The 19,716-nt window shown below is 38.5% G+C and overlaps 1 protein-coding gene across 1 annotated transcript in view; it reads left to right on the top strand.

Annotated features, from left to right (window-relative positions):
• The window catches only part of DLGAP2 (DLG associated protein 2), a gene marked incomplete at its 3' end in the record, with an annotated part of 84,812 nt that overhangs the window by 15,428 nt on the left and 49,668 nt on the right, over positions 1 to 19,716 (top strand). Inside the window, exons 2-3 of the mRNA XM_080614742.1 lie at positions 3,718 to 3,929; positions 18,495 to 18,642. Coding sequence (XP_080470868.1) covers positions 3,718 to 3,929; positions 18,495 to 18,642 — 360 coding nt within the window. The remainder of the gene's footprint in view (positions 1 to 3,717; positions 3,930 to 18,494; positions 18,643 to 19,716) is intronic.

Raw genomic sequence — 19,716 nt, 5'->3', positions numbered from 1 at the left:
TGAACTCTCTATTTAATTATCTTCAAGCTAAAATGAAGGAAAGACATTTCAAGCCAGAATAATTATTCTATGAAAATGTTATGAAATTGTTGGGAAAAAAAAAAGCACAACTCCACACAATATTAAGACTGCACATAATAATTCAGCTTTAAGCTTTAGGGCAGAGAATTCAGTAGTATAGCTTTCGGTGGGCCCATGTAGACCCTAATAAATGCTTTTTTGCCATTTGGATTTTGGTTTTAGTTATGCTGACATACAACTAATAAAGAAGATTTAAAAGTCAGACTATGTTTGTATTATATACATTAATTTTTCTTGATATACCACTCTTATTCAGATTTTTACAGTTAATTGTGCTGCCAGCTGCAGGTAACAAGAGAAAGGCTCAAGAAAATATGTTTATTTTGTACACTACAGGAGCCTGGCTGTTACAACTATCACAAATGTAACTTCTAAAATCTAAAAAAACCTTCCTCCAACATTAATCTCATACATACTAGGTATAAAAAAGAAATTAGGGTGATGCATTGCATTTACAGGTTTCAAGTTTGGGAGGATTTTCATGCTTCCTTCCTAACCACCGTCCAAACCTGAATAATATGAGAAGTTTGTTTCTTTGCATGATCTAACCCATATATCATTTAGATTCATGCTCTGTCCTATTACTTTATGTAAAATTCATCATTTTTTTCTCTGATGTTTGTCTCTAACATTTTTCTGATCTGTGCAACCTGTTTAATCTCTTCTTATCTGACTTCTTCTCCAGTCTTCCTTTTTTCTTTCCTGAGCTTGTTTCCTTAATGTAATATCTCTATCTTTACTCATTCAACCTCTTTTGACTCTTCCTTTTCTGCTTGATCCCTTTTTGGGACTCAAAACACCAAGTCTGTTCACCTACTGTGTGACTAATTCATGTATCCTGATAGGGCAGTAAAGATGTCAGGCAGATCATGTTAATTGTTTAAATGTGATCCCCGAGACTTATGAAACCAATGGGAGCATTTGCTTCAGCTCTGCAGTGAACTCTGTCTGTTTGAAAGTCTTTATTAAACATCCTGCTTTGAAGAAACTCCTTAATATATCTTTAACTGGAAGTTCAGATTTATAGTGTATTGGTAAATAATGCCATTGTACTGTTTCATATATATGAAGTCATTAGGCTGATAAAGGATTGGATGCTGCCAAACTCATCAGCCCTGGTCCACTGATGTATTCTGTCACATCCTTGTTTTTGACCATGAGTCATTATAATGGATTTCAGAGAGATGCTTATAGCCTTTAAGTTAAGTAAATGTTTAAGTGTGTTTCTGGATTAGGACCATGGAACTCAGCAGCTTCAAAGATTAAAGAAAAAAAAGCCAAAGAATCAGCAATGCATAGAATCACAGAATCATAGAATAGATAGGGTTGCAAAGGACCTAAGATTAGATCCTTTTTTGAGGCATTTCTTTCTATTCACTACCACATCTTCTGTAAGTGGCAATTGATTTGACACTGGTATCCCAATTCATTTATAGAATCATAGAATCATGGAATAGTCAGGGCTGCAAAGGACCTTAAGATCATCTAGTTCCAACCCTCCTGCCATGGGCAGGGACACCTCACACTAAACCGTGTTACCAAAGGCTCTGTCCAACCTGGACTTGAACACCACCAAGGATGGAGCATTCACAACCTCCCTGGGCAACCCATTCCAGTGCCTCACCACCCTTACAGTAAATAACTTCCTCCTGATATCCAACCTAAACTTCCCCTGTTTAAGTTTGAACCCGTTATCCCTTGTCCTATCACTACAGTCCCTAATGAAGAGTCCCTCCCCAGCAGGAGTCCCAGGCCCCCTTCCGATACTGGAAGGCTGCTATGAGGTCCCCACGCAGCCTTCTCTTCTCCAGGCTGAACAGCCCCAACTTTCTCAGCCTATCTTCATACAGGAGGTGCTCCACTCCCCTGATCATCCTCGTGGCCCTCCTCTGCACTTGTTCCAACAGTTCCATGTCCTTTTTATGTTGAGGACACCAGAACTGCACACAATACTCCAAGTGAGGTCTCAGGAGAGCAGAGTAGAGGGGCAGGATCACCTCCTTCGACCTGCTGGTCACACTCCTCTTGATGCAGCCCAGGATACAGTTGGCTTTCTGGGCTGCGAGCACACACTGCAGCCGGCTCATGTTCATTTTCTCATCAACGAACACCCCCAAGTCCTTCTCTGCAGGGCTGCTCTGAATCTCTTCTCTGCCCAACCTGTAGCTGTGCCTGGAACTGCTCTGACTCAAGTGTAGGACCTTGTACTTGTCATGGTTAAACTTCATAAGGTTGGCATCAGCCCACCTCACAAGCGTGTCGAGGTCCCTCTGGATGGCATCCCTTCCCTCCGGCGTATCAACCAAACCACACAGCTTGGTGTCATCGGCAAACTTGCTGAGGGCGCACTCAATCCCACTGTCCATGTCACTTGTTGAACAAGACCGGTCTCAACACCGATCCCTGAGGGACACCACTCGTTACTGGTCTCCAGCCGGACATTGAGCCATTGACCACAACTCTTTGCGTGCGGCCATCCAGCCAGTTCTTTATCCACTGAGTGGTCCACACATCAAATTGATGTCTCTCCAGTTTAGAGACAAGGATGTCGTGTGGGACAGCATCGAAGGCTTTGCACAAGCCCAGGTAGATGACATGAACAGCTCTGCCCCTGTCCATCAGTTCCGTAGCCCCATCATAGAAGGCCACCAAATTGGTCAGGCAGGATTTCCCCTTAGTGAAGCCATGCTGGCTGCTCACCAGCCACCTCCCTGTTTTTCATGTGCTTTAGCATGCCTTCCAGGAGAATCTGCTCCAAGATTTTGCCAGGCACAGAGGTGAGACTGACTGGAATACTGGCAGAGAGAGTCTTGCTGAGTTTATCTGTAAGTCTTATAACAAAGCTGTTTTCACTTTGGATTAGGAAATATGCTCCTGCTCAGCTCTCTGCCAATTTGTGGTGCAGAGAGATATCCATCCACCAGCTGTGGTTTATCTGACTACCAATCTTACTACTTGAAAAAACACCTCAACTGCATGAAAGCAGCCTCAATCAAATGTATTAATAAGTAACTGGTTAGGTTTCTGGTATATTACAGCTTTTAATGAAAAATAAGCTATTATGCAGTTTGGAATAAGAAGAAAACACAAATTGCCATATTTGGGTTGTTTGGGTTTTGTTTTTTTTTTTTTTTTCACAGAAGTTTGTCCTGAATCAGAATCCTAGCCATTTATGCCAGAATCACTGCCTAGTTTAACTAAAATCATTCACCTTCCTGAATAGCAGCTAAAGACTAAAAAGAGTTGATAAAAGACTCTGAAGTGCTCAGCTTTCAATGAGTTTTAGGTCTGAAACACCTTATCAACTTACTCTTATCAGATGAAAATCTATGTGTAAACTTTTAAAAGGCTAAGATATAGGATAAGGTACTTCCTGCAATGTAGAGCATGTCTACAAATACATATTGCAGCTTGGCTCACAAACCATGACTTGATTGTTCCTTACGTTTCAGTATTTATAAACTGAAATTTTCCAATCTTGAAGTTGGAATTATGTTTCCAAATCATTTGGGAACTTAGAAATTTCTTTCTAAGTGATCTGTTTCTGAAGAATAAAAAAAATCATGACCTATCTTCGTAAAATGACAAATTAAAGAATAATGCACATTTCACATGTGTGTTTTATGGTCCCATTAGGTACCTCAGGATGAATGGGGAGGATACCCGGCTGGTGGTAAAGATGAAGAGATCCCTTGCAGAAGAATGAGAAGTGGGAGCTATATTAAGGCCATGGGAGATGAAGAAAGTGGAGACTCCGATACTAGTCCCAAAACATCACCAAAATTAACGGTTCGACCAGAGTCATTATTAAAATCCATTGGACAAAGACCACTGGGAGATCATCAAAAGTAAGTTTCACATGCCGTGTTATACATCTTTCTGAACATTGCCATGACTTGGGTAATTTTTCTTTGTGTCTTAATGGTCAGCATTCCTGAGAAAATATGATGCTGTTGTTAAATAACATTTGTGTCTTTGGTTTAAATTAGCTACAGTTTTTTGTGATTATTGGATGAAAACCTGCCATGTTCCTCCATCCATATAATAAACCTGCTACTTCATAAAGAGTTTTTTATGTTTACCAAAGAAAATATATCCATTTTTATCAAAAGTTTAAAATTCTGAATTTTTCATTGTTAAAAGAATTGTTTTATAAGTCTTTGTTATTTCATTGCTTTCTCTGAAATAGAAAATACACTTTCTTCTACACTAGGATCATAACAAATTTATAATTCTATCATATATTTGTCATCTTACATGTTTTTTATCAGTACAAGGCTTTATGTATCGGCTATACTATATCGTACTCCTTTAAACACATTGTTGTGGGTTTTGTTTGACTGTTGGCTTTTTTTTTTTCATTCTTACTATCTACAATATGGTCTATTAAATAACTAAAGAAAATTTTTAAACTACAGGAAAATGTGTAGTTATATATGTTTCTCTCCCTTTTGTCCTTTCAGTATGTCATTTTTATAAGTTCACTGTACGTATATTTCTAAAGACATTTCCAAAGTGATAGCCTGATTTCAGATCTACAGCTTCTATTAATTTGACTGGGTATTTCTCACAGCTTAGAAAATTGATCTTTTTGCCTGGGAGGAATACATAAAATGAAGAAATTAAGAGTGAAACCTTTGATCAAAGGTTGTTTATTGTTCTGTAGATAATACCATGTATAGTATGCCATAGGGACTCACCTTTTCATAAAATAAAACCAAACAAAAACCTCAGGCAAAAATTCTTTTGGCTTAATTAAATTGAACTATTTGGTTTGCAATCTGGAAGAAAACCATCAAGTTTCACTATTACTGAATAGAACAGTTTACAATTCTGTTGTTTCGAATGGCTTGCCCTCATATCTCTGTAGCCTCAATTCAGATGTACGAAGACGTCTGTTCTATAAGCTGCTGTAAGATTTCTGAGACACCATGAAACAAAACTAACAGGTTTCTGCTCTCCATTGGCAACTGAAATCCAGGCAAGATACCCTAAGGCATCTTAAAGAGTGCCAGAGACCTATGTTTAGGCAACTGAGCCAATTTCTGAATGTGAATCTGAAAGAATTGCTAGAATATTAGTTCCAATGATGAAAATGTGGCCCATAAGTATTGCTGGCAGACCTGTACCTGGCTAATTTCCAGTGATGAAAAGAAGAGCCCTTAATGACAGTGGGTGGAGGCAAAATTCAAATTTTTTATATCCTCAGTCATTGTATCTGGGCTGAATTTTGGTTTTGAGGCATGCTGGTTACATCGACTGGTTCAGGCTGAATTGTGGAAGTCCTTAGGAAACAAAAAGGTGGTTAATTTTCAGCTTGTGAGTGCTTGTCAGTGGGAGTTGAGGAGCCCATAATTTCTCATCCATGGTAGAGATGCGTGTTGTGAATTTTTCAGTCCTGGATTTTCTCATAAATATCTCTGAAAGCTGTGTGTCCTGCAAAAGGGCAGTTATTCTCATAGGATAAGATGTGCTAAGGGAAACTGATCTAATATCTGTGGCTTGTTAAGAGTGACCCTTCTGAAGGGAACAGGGATGAGAAGAGAAAAGATGGTCGACTTTCTCAGGCTTCTACACATCAACCAGCTCTCTTCCTGATGGTAAATTAAACATTTCCAGAACACAGGTCTGAGTACAGAAACCTGACCATGTACACTGAGGTTTTGAAGTATTCCTGGGCAGACTTGTCGGCTGGGCCTGTTAGCACCATCCCAAACACTGCCTGGCTGTTTTCTGGGCATTGGCATAGGCCAGGGATCATCCTCAGAAGGCAGTTTGATTGCAGCTGTCCTGTTTTGAAGCGTATATCATGTCCATTCTAGTACCACAAACTAAAATTTTTCTCAGAGGCAGTTCTAACTTTCAAAGTACTTAGACCGAATAAAATGTATTATTCTGTTCTGTTCTTTGGTTTTGGCTATGGTTGGGCCTTCCACCGATGAATGTAGATAACAGCACAAATTTTCCAGGGAGTGGCAGGTGTTTGCCCTAGACCCCTACAGCTTAGATACAGGCAGCATCTAGACACAAGTATTCAAACAAAGAATGTTTAAAGAAAAAAAGTCTCTCAGAACTGCTAACTCCTGAAGGCAAATGGTTATTAGTAGGTCAATACCAAATGTATCCTCTGTCAATTTTCTATGTATTGCAAATACACAGCTCAAAATATAATTGATTAAAACACAGGTACAGTGCTGATGCTGTATATTGACGCTGACAGCTGTGCCTCTTCATGGTCCCAAAGGATTTAATGGCATAGCTACCACTAACAGTAGATGGAAAAGGAGGAAGCTTTTTGTAATGCTGTGAAATATTATTAGGGCTCTGCTGAGAATTTGTCACAAACACTGCACTAGGAATAATTGAGCAGCCAGGCTGCTGCTGGCAGATATCTTTTAAACCCTCAGTTTTCCCTTAAACTGAGGGGTAGCACCTTGAATCTGCCAGTCTACCATGCATGTTTTTTTTCCAGTGAAATTCAGGCAGAAATCCGATAACTATTCTGGCTCTTGTATGTCTTTCTTGAAAAAACTCTGTCAATTTTAGCTGTCCTAAAGCAGTCAGAAAATGCCTTGTCTCACAGGAATACAAAGGGCTGATCATAAAAATGGGTTTCACTACCAGCCATCTCCTCCCAGAGCATCTCTGTCTACCTGCCACTGTGTATACTTTTACATCTGGTGGATTTCTATGAAGGATTTCTATGATTTCTATGAAGGAATGATGGTTATGGAGCCTTCCTTCCTCCTCCAGCACAGTTCAGTAATCCCATTGCATGCCAAGTACCCTTTGTACAACTGATTCCACTGCACAGCCAGAAGCCAAAATTTTGAACAGCATTCCTTCATGTATAGGAGGGCTCAATAGCATTTCTGGCATGTATTATGAGAAATTACATGATTCAAGATGTCAGCTGCATGAGCTGGCTTTTTAGCTTGTTTACCAGGATGGAGTGAGCTAATGCACAGAAATAAAATAGATATAAATGTAAATAAATACTCTCTTAGTCTTCCGCTTGGGTGACAGGATAGCTCAAAACTGGGGTCTGAGAGAATACCGGTAAACCTGTAATACAAACTGAATATTGGTAGCTGTGGCAGTAAGAAAACATGTATTGGCTACCAAACATATGTAGGTGGGTTTCATAAGAAGAAGCCTAGTTTTCTATCACTATCCTGATTAGGATAAAATGAAAATAAGAACAGCCTTCACTTTACCTACAAAAGACCTTTGACGTGTGTGTGCATGTTTCTTCTCTGAGTTTTATCAAGCACCTTGCAAGGTTTTTTCCCATTTAAATTCTGCTTCTATTTTGACAGAATTAAGCCCCTAGTTCTTTGGTTTGTGTTGCTCAAGGATTCAGCAAATTGAAGATTAAAAATTCATAAACAATAAAAATGCATGTTTGTGTCTGAATACATAATTTTATTTAACAAGATGAAAACAGGTAAATGTAACTGATTTAACAGAAGCATTAAAATTCTGGAATTCTTTCTTTTGAGTTATTCCTGGAAAGGAGTACATTTTACTCTGAGTGGGAATAAAAAAGTGCATGGTCTGCCACTGCTGGTTTATGCAGATGACAGAAGCAGGGCGTGAGCCCATCCACTGCCACCTGATCACCACATCTGTTAAAATGCTCACACAGCCAGCACTGTCCCCAGCCTGCTCTCGTCCTAGGCCACCTGGCTCTCTTCTAGGTAGTGCCCAGGCACATTTCAGGAATAATCTGATGGATGCAGACACCCTCTCTATAGGATAAGAAAGCGTAACTTTCCAGGTCAGTTGGCCAAAGGGTCAGGTAGTGAATCTAGCTTATTTCTGAGTATAACTTAGAGCCTTATTGACTCAAATTTAGCTGGATTCTTTTTACAGTAAATGTGCCTAAATATCTAGATCACCCACTGAAAATAAATACATTTCAATTCTTTCTTTGTGGATGCTCTTTCAAGAGACAAAATAGTATGTTGCAGTACTTCGTCCTATAACATAAAGTTGAAGGCCAGTGTAATTTATTATGATTATGTAATTGCATTTGAGTGAAATATAATGCGATAAAGCTTGCTGTGGTGGAAACAGGACACATACTTGAACCTGCTTCCTTTCCAACTTTCTGCTTTCTTGGAACAGTACCAGAAATCCCATTTATTGTGGAAATGATCTTGACTCCCAATAGTTCCAAGAGAAAAAAAAAAAAAAAAAAAAAGACTTTTTTTTGCATTATGATTAGACATACGAAATCTTTCAGATGTTAGTTTTGGTATCTTCTGAACAAATACAGGCCTTCTGGAGGTGAAATGCAAGCCATTTCAATTCAGTCCAGTTTTCTGCTGTGCTGTGATGCTACTGCGGATGGAGTTACACTGTGTTGGAAGGTAGCTTGCAGAAGGGAGCTGGTAGGAGGTAGGTAGTGTGCTGGTGGTATCTTCATTTACAGTAAAGGTCAAAATAGCTGAACGGTTTATGGAACCGTTAGCTGAAACAAAGGGAATGTCTGTCCTAAGTAAGTTTTGTGCAATTCTGGAAGAGAGACTGCCCCACATGATTTGTAAGGGTATCCTTCCGATCTAGTAAATGTAATTTCTCTGTATTTATGACAAACCCAAGCAAAGCTGAGAGATGGAAGCACCACAGACACTGAGATCCAGAAAGGAAAGCAGAAAAAAAACCCAAGAATTTGGGACTGTGTGATAGAAAACCAATTCTATGACTGAAGATAATACTCCAGTTATTTGATGCTTATTATTTTCAGGAAAAAAGTACTTAATATACTGATTATGTAATGAACAGGAGAGCACTGTAGAAATAGCAAGTTCCATTTTCAGTGTCTCCTTTTTAAAGTGTTGCGAAAGACTCTGAAAACTGTCTAAGCATTTAGTCAAAAAGGATAACAATAGCATTTAGCCCGAAGTAAATGCACTCTATTTGAAGATCATACTGGTATCACTCACACAAATGAATAGCCGTGCTGTGCTGAAGTTTTCCATTATGATCTGAAGTGACTCATGGGAAACTAGACACTGCAAATATGAAGATGAAATAGATTAAGTTACAGTAAAATAAAATCCATGACACCAATATGGACTTTTGCTTTGTGAACCTCTAATGGCAGACTTTACTGTGGCAGCTGGTAGCCCACACACCTTAAGCTGATGAGTGAGCAGGTAGGACAAAAATGTAGTGTTTCAATGAGGAGGGAAATCTGCCATCACACAGTATGACACTACTGCAGCACAGTACCAGTAGTACTTTAATTTGTCTTGGCTATGTTCTTCATCTAACTTTCTGCCAGGTTTTGGCCTTCTATGGAAGTAAGCGTCTCAAACTTGGAGTTGGGGTCACAGAGAAAGCCATGCCTCCCGCAGATGTTTAGCAACCTCACTCTGGATATTGTTAAAGCCCATAGCACACTTGCAGAGCACAATGCATGTCCATATTTCAGCAACTCTTCTTCACAGCCTACTATCTGAATGTAAAACCCACTTTATCCAGTATTTCAAGCAAATATGCCTAAGACAGTCATGTTTTCTGGACTTATGGTAAACCAGACCAAATCAGTGATTTGAATTAAAAGTAACCTTTCCCTGCTCTTCCCTTTTTCAGAGTGAAATACTGCGTCTTTTCATGGCCACACTAACTTATGCTGACTTAAAGAGTATCTGCACTATGTCCCAAGGCATGTCCGCATGTTCACTTCTGCAGATTATTATGGCAACAAAAATGTTGCCAAAGCACACAGCAAGGGAGTTAAACTGCAGCAAGAAGATCTGACAGCACTTCACTGCGAGAGCCCTTGGCTCAGCAGGAATCATGGAATAGCACAAGCTCCTCTCATAGATGGGACATCTCCATTTTAAAAGGAAAAAAAAAAAAAGTAGTATTTGTAACCATTTGCACTAACCACAGCATACTTGCAACATGAGAAAGTGAAAAACTGAATGAGAAATTTGGAAGCACAACATAAGACGAAACCTCTGTCTTTTCATCTGTCTTTGACTATGACAGTGGCAAGGCCATATTGTTAACTAATGGACAAATCTGTGGGTATTTTTCCTAGAGAAATTCCACTTGGTGAGTACACAGACAGAAAGAAGTCTTGATACTGCAGGCTGTAGGTAAATGTGCACATGTGAGGAGCGAGTGTGCTGCAAAAGCATCACAGATTGAGAGTTTAAGCTCAGCTTCCTTGCTAGAGAAGTTAATGTCCTATTCCAATGCCATCCATTGCTGCACACCAGTGATGCAAGCCTTTTCTTAATTTTTAAGGGTAAACTTCAACTTATCATTAACTCTTCTTCTGCATTTTAAGTTAGGAATGGTTTGAAGCCATCCCTGAGAAATATCTTCAATAGAAGAGATGGAAAAAATCACTAGAAAAGAAACCCTCATCTTTTATATGCTTTTTATTTATCTTTGTTTTTTTCTTCAATCTTCTGACTCTAAAAAGCCTCATTACACACTTCATTAGTAACTTTCTGAGGCCCTATAGTGTAGTAGCATCTACTCAGAGTCTCTGAGGGGTGAAATTGGAGGTTTACTGAGAAGAGTTTGAGGGCTAATTGCAAAGCCTTATCAACTAATAATGCAATCAGTAGGCCACTGGCACAGTGATAGTGTTCTCTGCTGCAGTCAATAAGATCTGGGTTAGATTAGTCCACAGGGTTAAGAGGAAATGTTGATGAAGGGCAGTTAGTCATCTGGCTACCTGGGAAGTATCTTTAGGAGGTCAGAAGAGGGTCTCCGTCCTTTCTTCCTTTGCAGAATAATAGGAAACATTCTTAAGCAGTGTTAGGCACCTTGTCCTCTTAGAAGCAGCACAGTTTGAAACCTGGGGAGTAATTGACTCCAGATCTCCTGCCTCATTGTAGAAAATACCAGCTTCATGTTGTAGGGCTGAAATGTATTACCCTGGATTAGGGATGGAAAGGGGATCCTAAAGCTAACAAAGTGCAGAGTCTTCTCAGGAATAAAACAGGCTTTTGTCAGATAGACGCAATTATGTGATGGATTGCAGTGAAAATTCAGTAAGATTCAGGCCAGTCTCAGAACCACACATACTGAGATCCAAGAGAAATGTGTTTCTGGTTCTTACTCATTCTTGCTTTCAACAAATATGTTAATTTTACTTTTAATTTGAAAGGATTCAAGAGCTGCTTTTCTCATTCATTTAATTTTTAATAAAAAATATTTAATAAAACCTAAATGAGACTGTAAAGTATGTGTGTAGCAATACTTCTTCAGGCAATGATTTGAAAATTAAGATGCTTTGGTTAAAAAGCAGAAATCACGTATACGTTTTCAGTTCTCATTCTACTATTTTTTTCCCCACAAATTACATAATCTCGTTAATATCTTCAACTTCTGCGTGAAAAGGTCACATATTTGCTTAACACTTATTGGCTTTAATGGACTTAGATGTATGTTTAAATTAAGCTCATGCTCAGATGCTTTACTGAGTCCTGATGGTCTACGTTTTTTCCACCTAATTGAGATTTTTTGCATATGTATATATACAGAAAGTAAATAAAAGAGAGAAAAAAAAAGATAACTTTCTGCAGCAAATTATGAATATTTGGATTCCATAATGGATTTAAGAACATACAGCAAATATCTGAGTTCTGCTTAGATCCTCAGATCCATTTACTGAACTGCTGCATGATGTTTAAATGCCTCTAAGTTTTGCCGTAATATCTGCCTGTTTTGTTGTTGCTGACCAATTTGCTGCCTACTCTCCAGGGCAAGCTCTAAAGAAGATATTGGAACAAGACTTTTAGGATTAGATACATGTACACATCTGTCACTTCTTACAAACAACAGCTCTGAGGTTAGATTTCCTACATCAGACTTTTTTCCTATTACACGCACATCCTGCATGATTTGGCGTACAGGCTTGATTGAGCCTACATCCTGTGTATCTTTGCAAGGAGCGATCAAACCACCAGACTGTTTAACTATTCTGGATGACTTCCTCTTATTCTCTTCTGCTTCATGTTTTACAAAATCCCTAAGTACTTACTGACGAGAGAGATTCTGTTCTAGCAGTGATTAGTAGGCATTTCATAAGGACAGAAACAGCAGTTACCACTTCTTTCCTAACATATTCCTGCAACAAATCAAATATTCAATGTCTTTCCAGCACCTTTTTAAAAAAATGGTATGGGTCAATGGTGAAATATATGTTTATTTTGGCCCAAATTCTCATCTCTATCGATGATCAAAGAGAAGCTCCAGTCTGGCAAAGATTAGTAAATAAGTTCTTTGCTACAGAAAAATTCACTAGATTTATGTGTACTTTCATGTTTTTCAGAGTGCCATACTAACTGTGCTATTCCAAAGGGAGAATCAAACTTAATGTCTATGCTCTGAGTTCTCCAATGGGCTGCATGCAGGCACATCTGTGCCCCTTTGCAGAGCTCTATTGACTTCAGCAGGGATCCACAGAGACACACTATGACTTGCAGCTGCTGTACAATGGCACTGCTCACTAAGCTTAATCATTAGATTCTGGTCAATGAGTTATTTCATGTACCTAAAAAGACATAGTTAAGATAGATCCAGATAGAGAAATGAATATCCATTGAAATGCAAATCCCTCAATAAAGTAGGTTTTGATAACTAATGCTACCTTGCTAATCCTACTGCAACTCCCTTTTTTTAGGTGGCCAAGATGAATTCTTTTACAAATTTTATCTTTTTGTGCCAGAATGATACTTCTGAATTGCATATGCTGATTTAAATAGAAATGATTGCACATTCTTGAATGTTCCCATTCATTCTCAGATTTTTTGACAAATGCAGGCGTGATCATGAAAATAAAAAGGTATGATTTTAGATTATTACAATTCCAAAAATTAATTTGATGGAAAATGGACTTTCTTTATATCTGATTCTCTCTTAATAAACCTGATAGACCCATTCAGACTCAGAAGGTGACTTTCTTGCTGCAACTTTCAGAGGCCTAGGAAGATTTAATTCTCATTTGGTACATTCTTGACTCAGGGTACACTGGTGGCTGAACATTCGACAGACAACAGGTACTCTGGGGGCTGATCGCTATTTTGAATGTGAGTAGATCAAGAAATGACCTTGGCAAGTGTATGACATTTGCTGCATTGCTTGCAACATGTTCATACTTTTTTAAGCAAAGATATTAGGTTTATGACAAGTATATTATATCAAGTATATTATATCAATCACTTATCATAAAATACAGATGGTAAAAATAAAGCAGCAGTGTGACAGAGATCCCTTTCTCAGGAACCATATGCCCCGTGTTCCCACTAGGGCTGTATTGACTACCAAGTGCTTTTTCTCAGGGAGAAGTTAGGGGTTCTTTGTTTTGTTTTGACTCTGAGTTAGCTATAAACTGTGAAACTATGTCAGCCTCTAAATCTGGCATTTCAAGGTGTCCTAAAAGTGAAATGTTGTTGATTTATTGTCAAACGTACCTTTTAATCAAATGACAGAAAGATGCAGTGGCTGCATAAATTATGGTACAGTGTTGTGTGTTGTAATTCTAGTTTACAGTAATACTTGTCATACAGCAATGACAAGAGACTTCAGGAAAGATGCTACAAACTGTCCTGGGTATTCATCAGCATCAGAACTCAGTAATGACAAAGTATGGGCTGGGTGCTGCGCAAAGTGATAGACTTCGAGTGGTACAAGGTGCTGTAGTACAAACTGTAGTGTGAATGCCTCAAATCCCCCTGCACCATATGCTGAAGCCATCAGACTGCTTCAGGCACTGTCCATGGTTATATGACTTTTCTAAAAGCTATATAAAACAATGGAATGTAGGAAAAAAACCAAAACAAAACAAACAAGGTTAGCTGTTTACTGGCTATGAAGTAAAGAAAGCATCTTACTCCTTTTAAAAATGCACAGCTAATAGAGGAGGAAATAGATGAATAAATAATAGATGGCTACAGAGAACAAAATAAGAGTTCTCTTATTAGTCAGTGCTCGATTGCAGCTATTGGATTAGTTTACATGATTGTTCCTTTCATTAAAACGTGTTCTAAGTAGCTCTCTAGTTCTACAAGTCTTCTGTTACAATGGCATAAGTAGGGAAAAGATCAGGAGATGAAGATATGCTCTTCCCTCTCCTGAAATCTCTTGACAAACATTATTGAATGCTTTCTGGTTACAACACAAATAAAATTAAACTTCCTTCTGCATTTTTATTGCACTGAGTTCGGTTAAGTATGGCTACAAGACATGGCAAAACAGTTAGTTTGTACATGAAAGAGAAGAGTTTATGGGTTTGTGGAAGCTAATGTCCTCAGTGAGAGAGCAGGATTAGACGGCTGTAGCAGGGGTGAGCTGGACTCTGCTGACAGATGTGTTAAGGGTACTTTTGTAATCTGCAGAGGACAGAAGTAGGAGAAGTGGCTCAATTCTGGCTTCTGCGGATGTGTTTTGGGAGATCTTGAGCAGGACAGCTGTGAGCTGGGTATTAGGATTCTAGGGAGCAGTAGGGATTAGGATCTGTGTTGGTTGGTCAATAATGAAGGAGAGTATACTTGGAGATTTTGATAAAAGCATGTTCTGGAGCTGGAGGAAGGGGCAGCTTTCAGATAGGAACAGCAGGGCATGAGGTTTGTATACAGAGGCCTGAGATTTTGCAGACTAGAAGAATCCAAGAAAAGGGAGGCTGTGATGCAAGACTCTTAAAAAATCCTAAGCAGGAACTCTTATTTTTAATCCTACGTTTTCCCTTATTCATCTTTGTTGTTGGAATTTTCAGCCTAACCTCTTTCCCATTCATTCTGTATCAGGGTGACATGCTATCTCAAATATGTTAACAATCATGCCATCACATATATTGTCCCAGATAAGCATAGTTTATAGCTCACTTTATGCACTTGCGGTATTTTGTCCTCCCCAAATACACTCAGGCAATCTGCTGAGTGCTGAAAGTCTGTTGCAAATTTAGCTATCTTCACTGAGAGTCCTAAGACTTCATTTTTAGGGTAGAGATTCTCAAGAGCTGGAAAGTTACTACATGAGTTTGCTTCATTCTCAAATGTTTCTTTGTGCATTGAGCCTTGCTTAGAGCTAAGATACTTCTCATTAAATTGAAGACCTATTCCTAGCTGCCCTGGAATTCCTCTGAAGCCAATGGAAAAGGGGAAGCAACCCTTGAGGGCAAAAAAGCTTTTAAAGGGGAATCCATGTCTACAACCTTGTCTTTTTGGAAAAGCAACTGAGGAAAGAGCTGGCATACTAATTTAATTTTTCCTATTAGTCTCATCCTGTTCTTTTTCCATAGTACTGAACTTTAGAGTCACCTCCTTGATGTTAATGTGTGTATTTGTTTTGTGGTCCTGGAGATGAACTGTCAAGGCATCTCATTTGCTCATGTTTCTTTTGCCCTTTTTCGTGATCCTCTGAAATATAAGATAATCTACTACAGAGGATAAAAGAAAATAATTTTCTTTTATCAAAGTGATAGAGCTGTGGTGTTTTGGAAATGAAGGTCAAAAATTTTGTTCCTAAGCTAATAGATAGAATGGATGTCATTAAAAAGCCAACATTTACCCATGTTGCGTGGTGAGTGTTTCACAGCGTTGCTGACAAAGAAAGTTCCAACAACAGATAATGACGTGTGAGACCAGCGTTCCCATGTAACTTTTGGTTCTTTGGTGTTTTGGTTGTGGATCATGTTTATAGCAAAGTCATCACTTTTACCATGCATTATGTTTATCCTAGAAGATAACTTTGAGTGTAGATCTTAGAAATGAAATCTAATCATTTCTTTTGACCAGGAAAATTTCAAAGTATTAATCAAATGGATATGAAATTCCTTTTGCAGCCTAATATATGTAACACTCCTTTTATTTTGCTACAGTCCTATAAATCAATTGCTCTTCTCTGTTAAGTGAAAAATTATTTAACTATCAGGGAATGTCCAAACTCATCCATCAAAACTCTGCAGCTTAACAGTACCATGGAATATTGGGCTTCTTTCTCTAAGAAATTATTGCTGTAGAAATTGTTGATTGCATTTAATGATAGCAATTCCTCACAAGGAACTGGAATGTGCATAATGAAATACTAGGTTGCTGCGCATTACTTCGCAAAGGAGACAGTTATTAGGAGCCAGTTTAAATTAATTAATTTTAAGATATTTTAGAAAATTATTGCTTACATCTTTTCTTAATGTGGCCCATGTTTTAATGAAGAAACCTCAAACACCTCTTTCACAGACTGTTCCTGAACTCAGAATCCCAGATTTTCACACCTAATGACAAGCAAAAGGTCCAGAGGGAACTCATCTAACTGTTCTAAAAAATGCTAAATCAACAATACCAGGCAGATTTGATAAAGCATACTCAAAGAATCAGAATGACACAAAAAAGGGGATAAACATCAGCCTGCTGCCTATAGAGGAAGGGAGGTTTATTTATATCCAGCAACGAAATATAGATAGGAAGGGTTTACACCACTTCAACTATCTATTATATTTGTCTTCATATCTGTGGGAACAAAAAAAAAAAGTGTTGCTACAGTTCCTGTTTCATCACCTAAAACCAAATTAGACCCACTATCAGACAGCTATCTTAATCTGGAAATCATTTCCACTGTAATGAGTTAATTAATCTCTGATCACATGCCTGCATCAATCTCATGCATTTTCATTTTGGTTTTAGCAGTTACAGCGTAGTTTCGCCTCTGTCATGAAGTTACGGAGGTGTTCTGTAGAAGTCACTGAAGAAAGACAGGAACAAAAAAAGTTTTTTCTCCATGGAAATTTCTTAAGAATTGGAAAAAAATAAATATGCCTTCTTTGCACCAAGATGAAAACAAAACCTATCCTTTTTCACTGAAAAGAGCAGCCTGTCTTAGAGGAGCAAATAGCTCAGCCATTGCCAAATGCGCTGTGGAAGCATGGCTATGTCTATGTTGATCCTGAGATGGCTAAGTTAGGGAGAACACATGGAAGTGCTTGCGAACAGATCTCCCAAGTATAAGGTCAGAAAGATCTAATAAACCCGTATGCTCTTGCAGCTGGTGATTTGAGGGGACCCTGGATCATCACATGTCCAACATCAAAGGACATGGCCACACAGGAAGCTGAAGCTGAACACTATTTGCTTCTCAAAGCCATGATTAAAGATCTGAGATTCTTCATCGAGTGCTCCCCAGGGATTGAATCCAGCCCAAAATTAGGTTTTGTTCAGTTACTGAGGAAGGCTGAGTCCTCCTTCAAGCACCAGCCTATGGTCACGCCCAGTGTCTGATAAGAAGAAACAAGGTCTAAGAAACAAGGTCCTGGTTTGTGCCTCATTTTGCGCTGGGAGTTGAACCTGTGCTTTCTCATTCACTGAGTGGCCTGGTCCTTCCAGAGAGGAAGCTTCCCCTTTCACAGGGAAATTTCTGACAGCCTGGACATGTCACAGCCACTGCTGGGCTGAGTAACTCTGCCAGCTCAGCTTGAAATAACTGTGGTGCCAATATTGACAGATGTTCAACTGTCACAAATGTATTGTTCCCAGAAACTGTATTTTTTTTAAAGTTATCTTCAGGAAATAAATATTAAAACTGCCTTTTCACCATTTGAAACCCAGCATTATCTGAAACATTAATAAATTTATGCACTGGTGTCTAGAGATGTCTGTCACGTGACTACTAAAATCTGATTTTCAGAGGTTCTCAGAACTCTGGTAAACCTTGGTTGTGACCTTCATTTTTTTTAATTTTGTATTCAATGAAAAGTACTTCTCTTCGAATTACTTATTTTCCTGGAATGATGGATAATGTCAATATATTGAACACAAACACTATTATACCCTTGTAGTGAAAGCATACTGAAAGGGTCTCAGTGTGTTAAGGTCTGTCTTCCAAACTGGGAGATGTGCTGTAAGGAAAGTGTTTCTAGGGCTTTGTGTAGTTGTTGTGAGTACCTTATTAATCTTTTTTTTTTTTTTTTTTTTTAGCTGAACATGGGATATTTTGATCTTTTGTAAAAATATTTCAGTCCTTTGAAGATAAAAGGTCTCTTGACGCCTAACACCCTGATGAAAAACAGATGACAAGTAGCAGATTTTGTCTATGAAGAAAGATTTTTAGTTACTTTGGTTTGCGCCTTAGCTCTGGTTCTTGTTGCTGTTGACCTAGATGTTCTCTTTTAGGAAAGTTCAACATTAACAGTCAGGAGGATTGATGATGTTTAAATACAGTGAACACTTAAAATTTCAATCATCTGGGTAGCAGAACTGGAGATAGATTCTCTGCCTGTGCTAAGGTGTTTCACTACAACATATCTGTGATGCTTTATAGACAGATTTGGACCCAGGGGAATGGATTTGTTAAGTCTCATACAAATTACTGTCTTTAGTAGCCTAATTGATTCCATCTGTAGTTTTACACCCTTTCCTTTTTTTTTTTTCTTCCTCTTTCCTTTGTAGTCAGAGCTACCTTCAAACTGCAAGTGACGTGCCTGGGGGTCACAACCTGGATCCCTCTGCAAACTACAATTCCCCAAAGTTTCGCTCAAGGAATCAGAGCTATATGAGAGCAGTGAGCACGCTCAGTCAGGCCAGCTGTGTTAGTCAGGTGGGAAATTCTTGTTATAACTTTTCTTACAGCTTAATTGCAGATGCAGGAAATGTTACTAGTGAATGGTTTTAGTTGTTGGGCTTTCTTTAATTAATACCTAGCCAAGGATGCGAATTGCCAAAGTAATTCAGTTCTAAGGAATGCAACCCTTGTGCAAAATTTCACAGGAAATACTGAATGCTAGAAGCAAAGGGGCACTATCACACACAATATTTTCCATATATTTTTCATTAAAAATATAAATACTGCTATTTTCATTTTCAGCCTATATTAAATATTTAAATCTTAAGAAGTCTCAGACTGAACATTAAGAGGCAGACTCCTACAATACTTACCCTCTGAAAATACCTGCTCTCATTTCAGTAAATTCGGGTTGCCAGATTAAGATATGGATGGAAATAATTATGTTCCAAAGGAGCAGTGATTCATCTCTAAATTCAATCCCTCACTCTTCTTGAATGAAAGAATAAGTCCCATCAATTATTCTATATATGGGGACTTCTGAAAAGAGACATTTTTCTACCCTATTGATTTTATGTTGCTTAGTTAGTACTAATTCATGTTCAAGTGAGGTAACGAATCAGGCCTGAAGTGCAAGCAGCCTTATGGAGTATGTGCATGTTCTACTTAGCAGAGGACTTTGCATAAAATTTCCAATGTTTCTAATGTTCATTGGTCCTATCATTTCTTCCCTGTGTTGCTTCATGAGAGGTGGGCCCTGCCCTCTTCTCAGACACGCGTTACTTCATTTTAATTTGACCATTCAGTGAGACACCAAAGGGTATAGTAGCTAATTATGTAAAATGCTTATCTTAAAAAAAGTGGTTTTTTAAGCAATTTTATATTAATTCACATTCAATTTGTACTGCATGGCTATTCAGGCCTGGATTCAATCCGTCTAACTTGAGGCTTTTAACTGAGGCAGCGACTGAAGCTTCCTTTGTAGTTAATGGAGTGAAAGACTTTCTTCCAGGACAACACACTTCCTGAGTGGGCTGACAGCCCTCTGAAAATGCTTGTCTCCACTGACTGTAGAGAGTTGGGAGGGACTAGTCACGTGACTAATGCCTT

This window comes from Psittacula echo, assembly GCF_963264785.1.
Source record: "Psittacula echo genome assembly, chromosome: 4".
NCBI classification, from domain to species: Eukaryota; Metazoa; Chordata; class Aves; order Psittaciformes; family Psittacidae; genus Psittacula; species Psittacula echo.
Note: the sequence above shows the minus strand (reverse complement) of the source record. Positions and strands in the feature narration are given on the sequence as shown.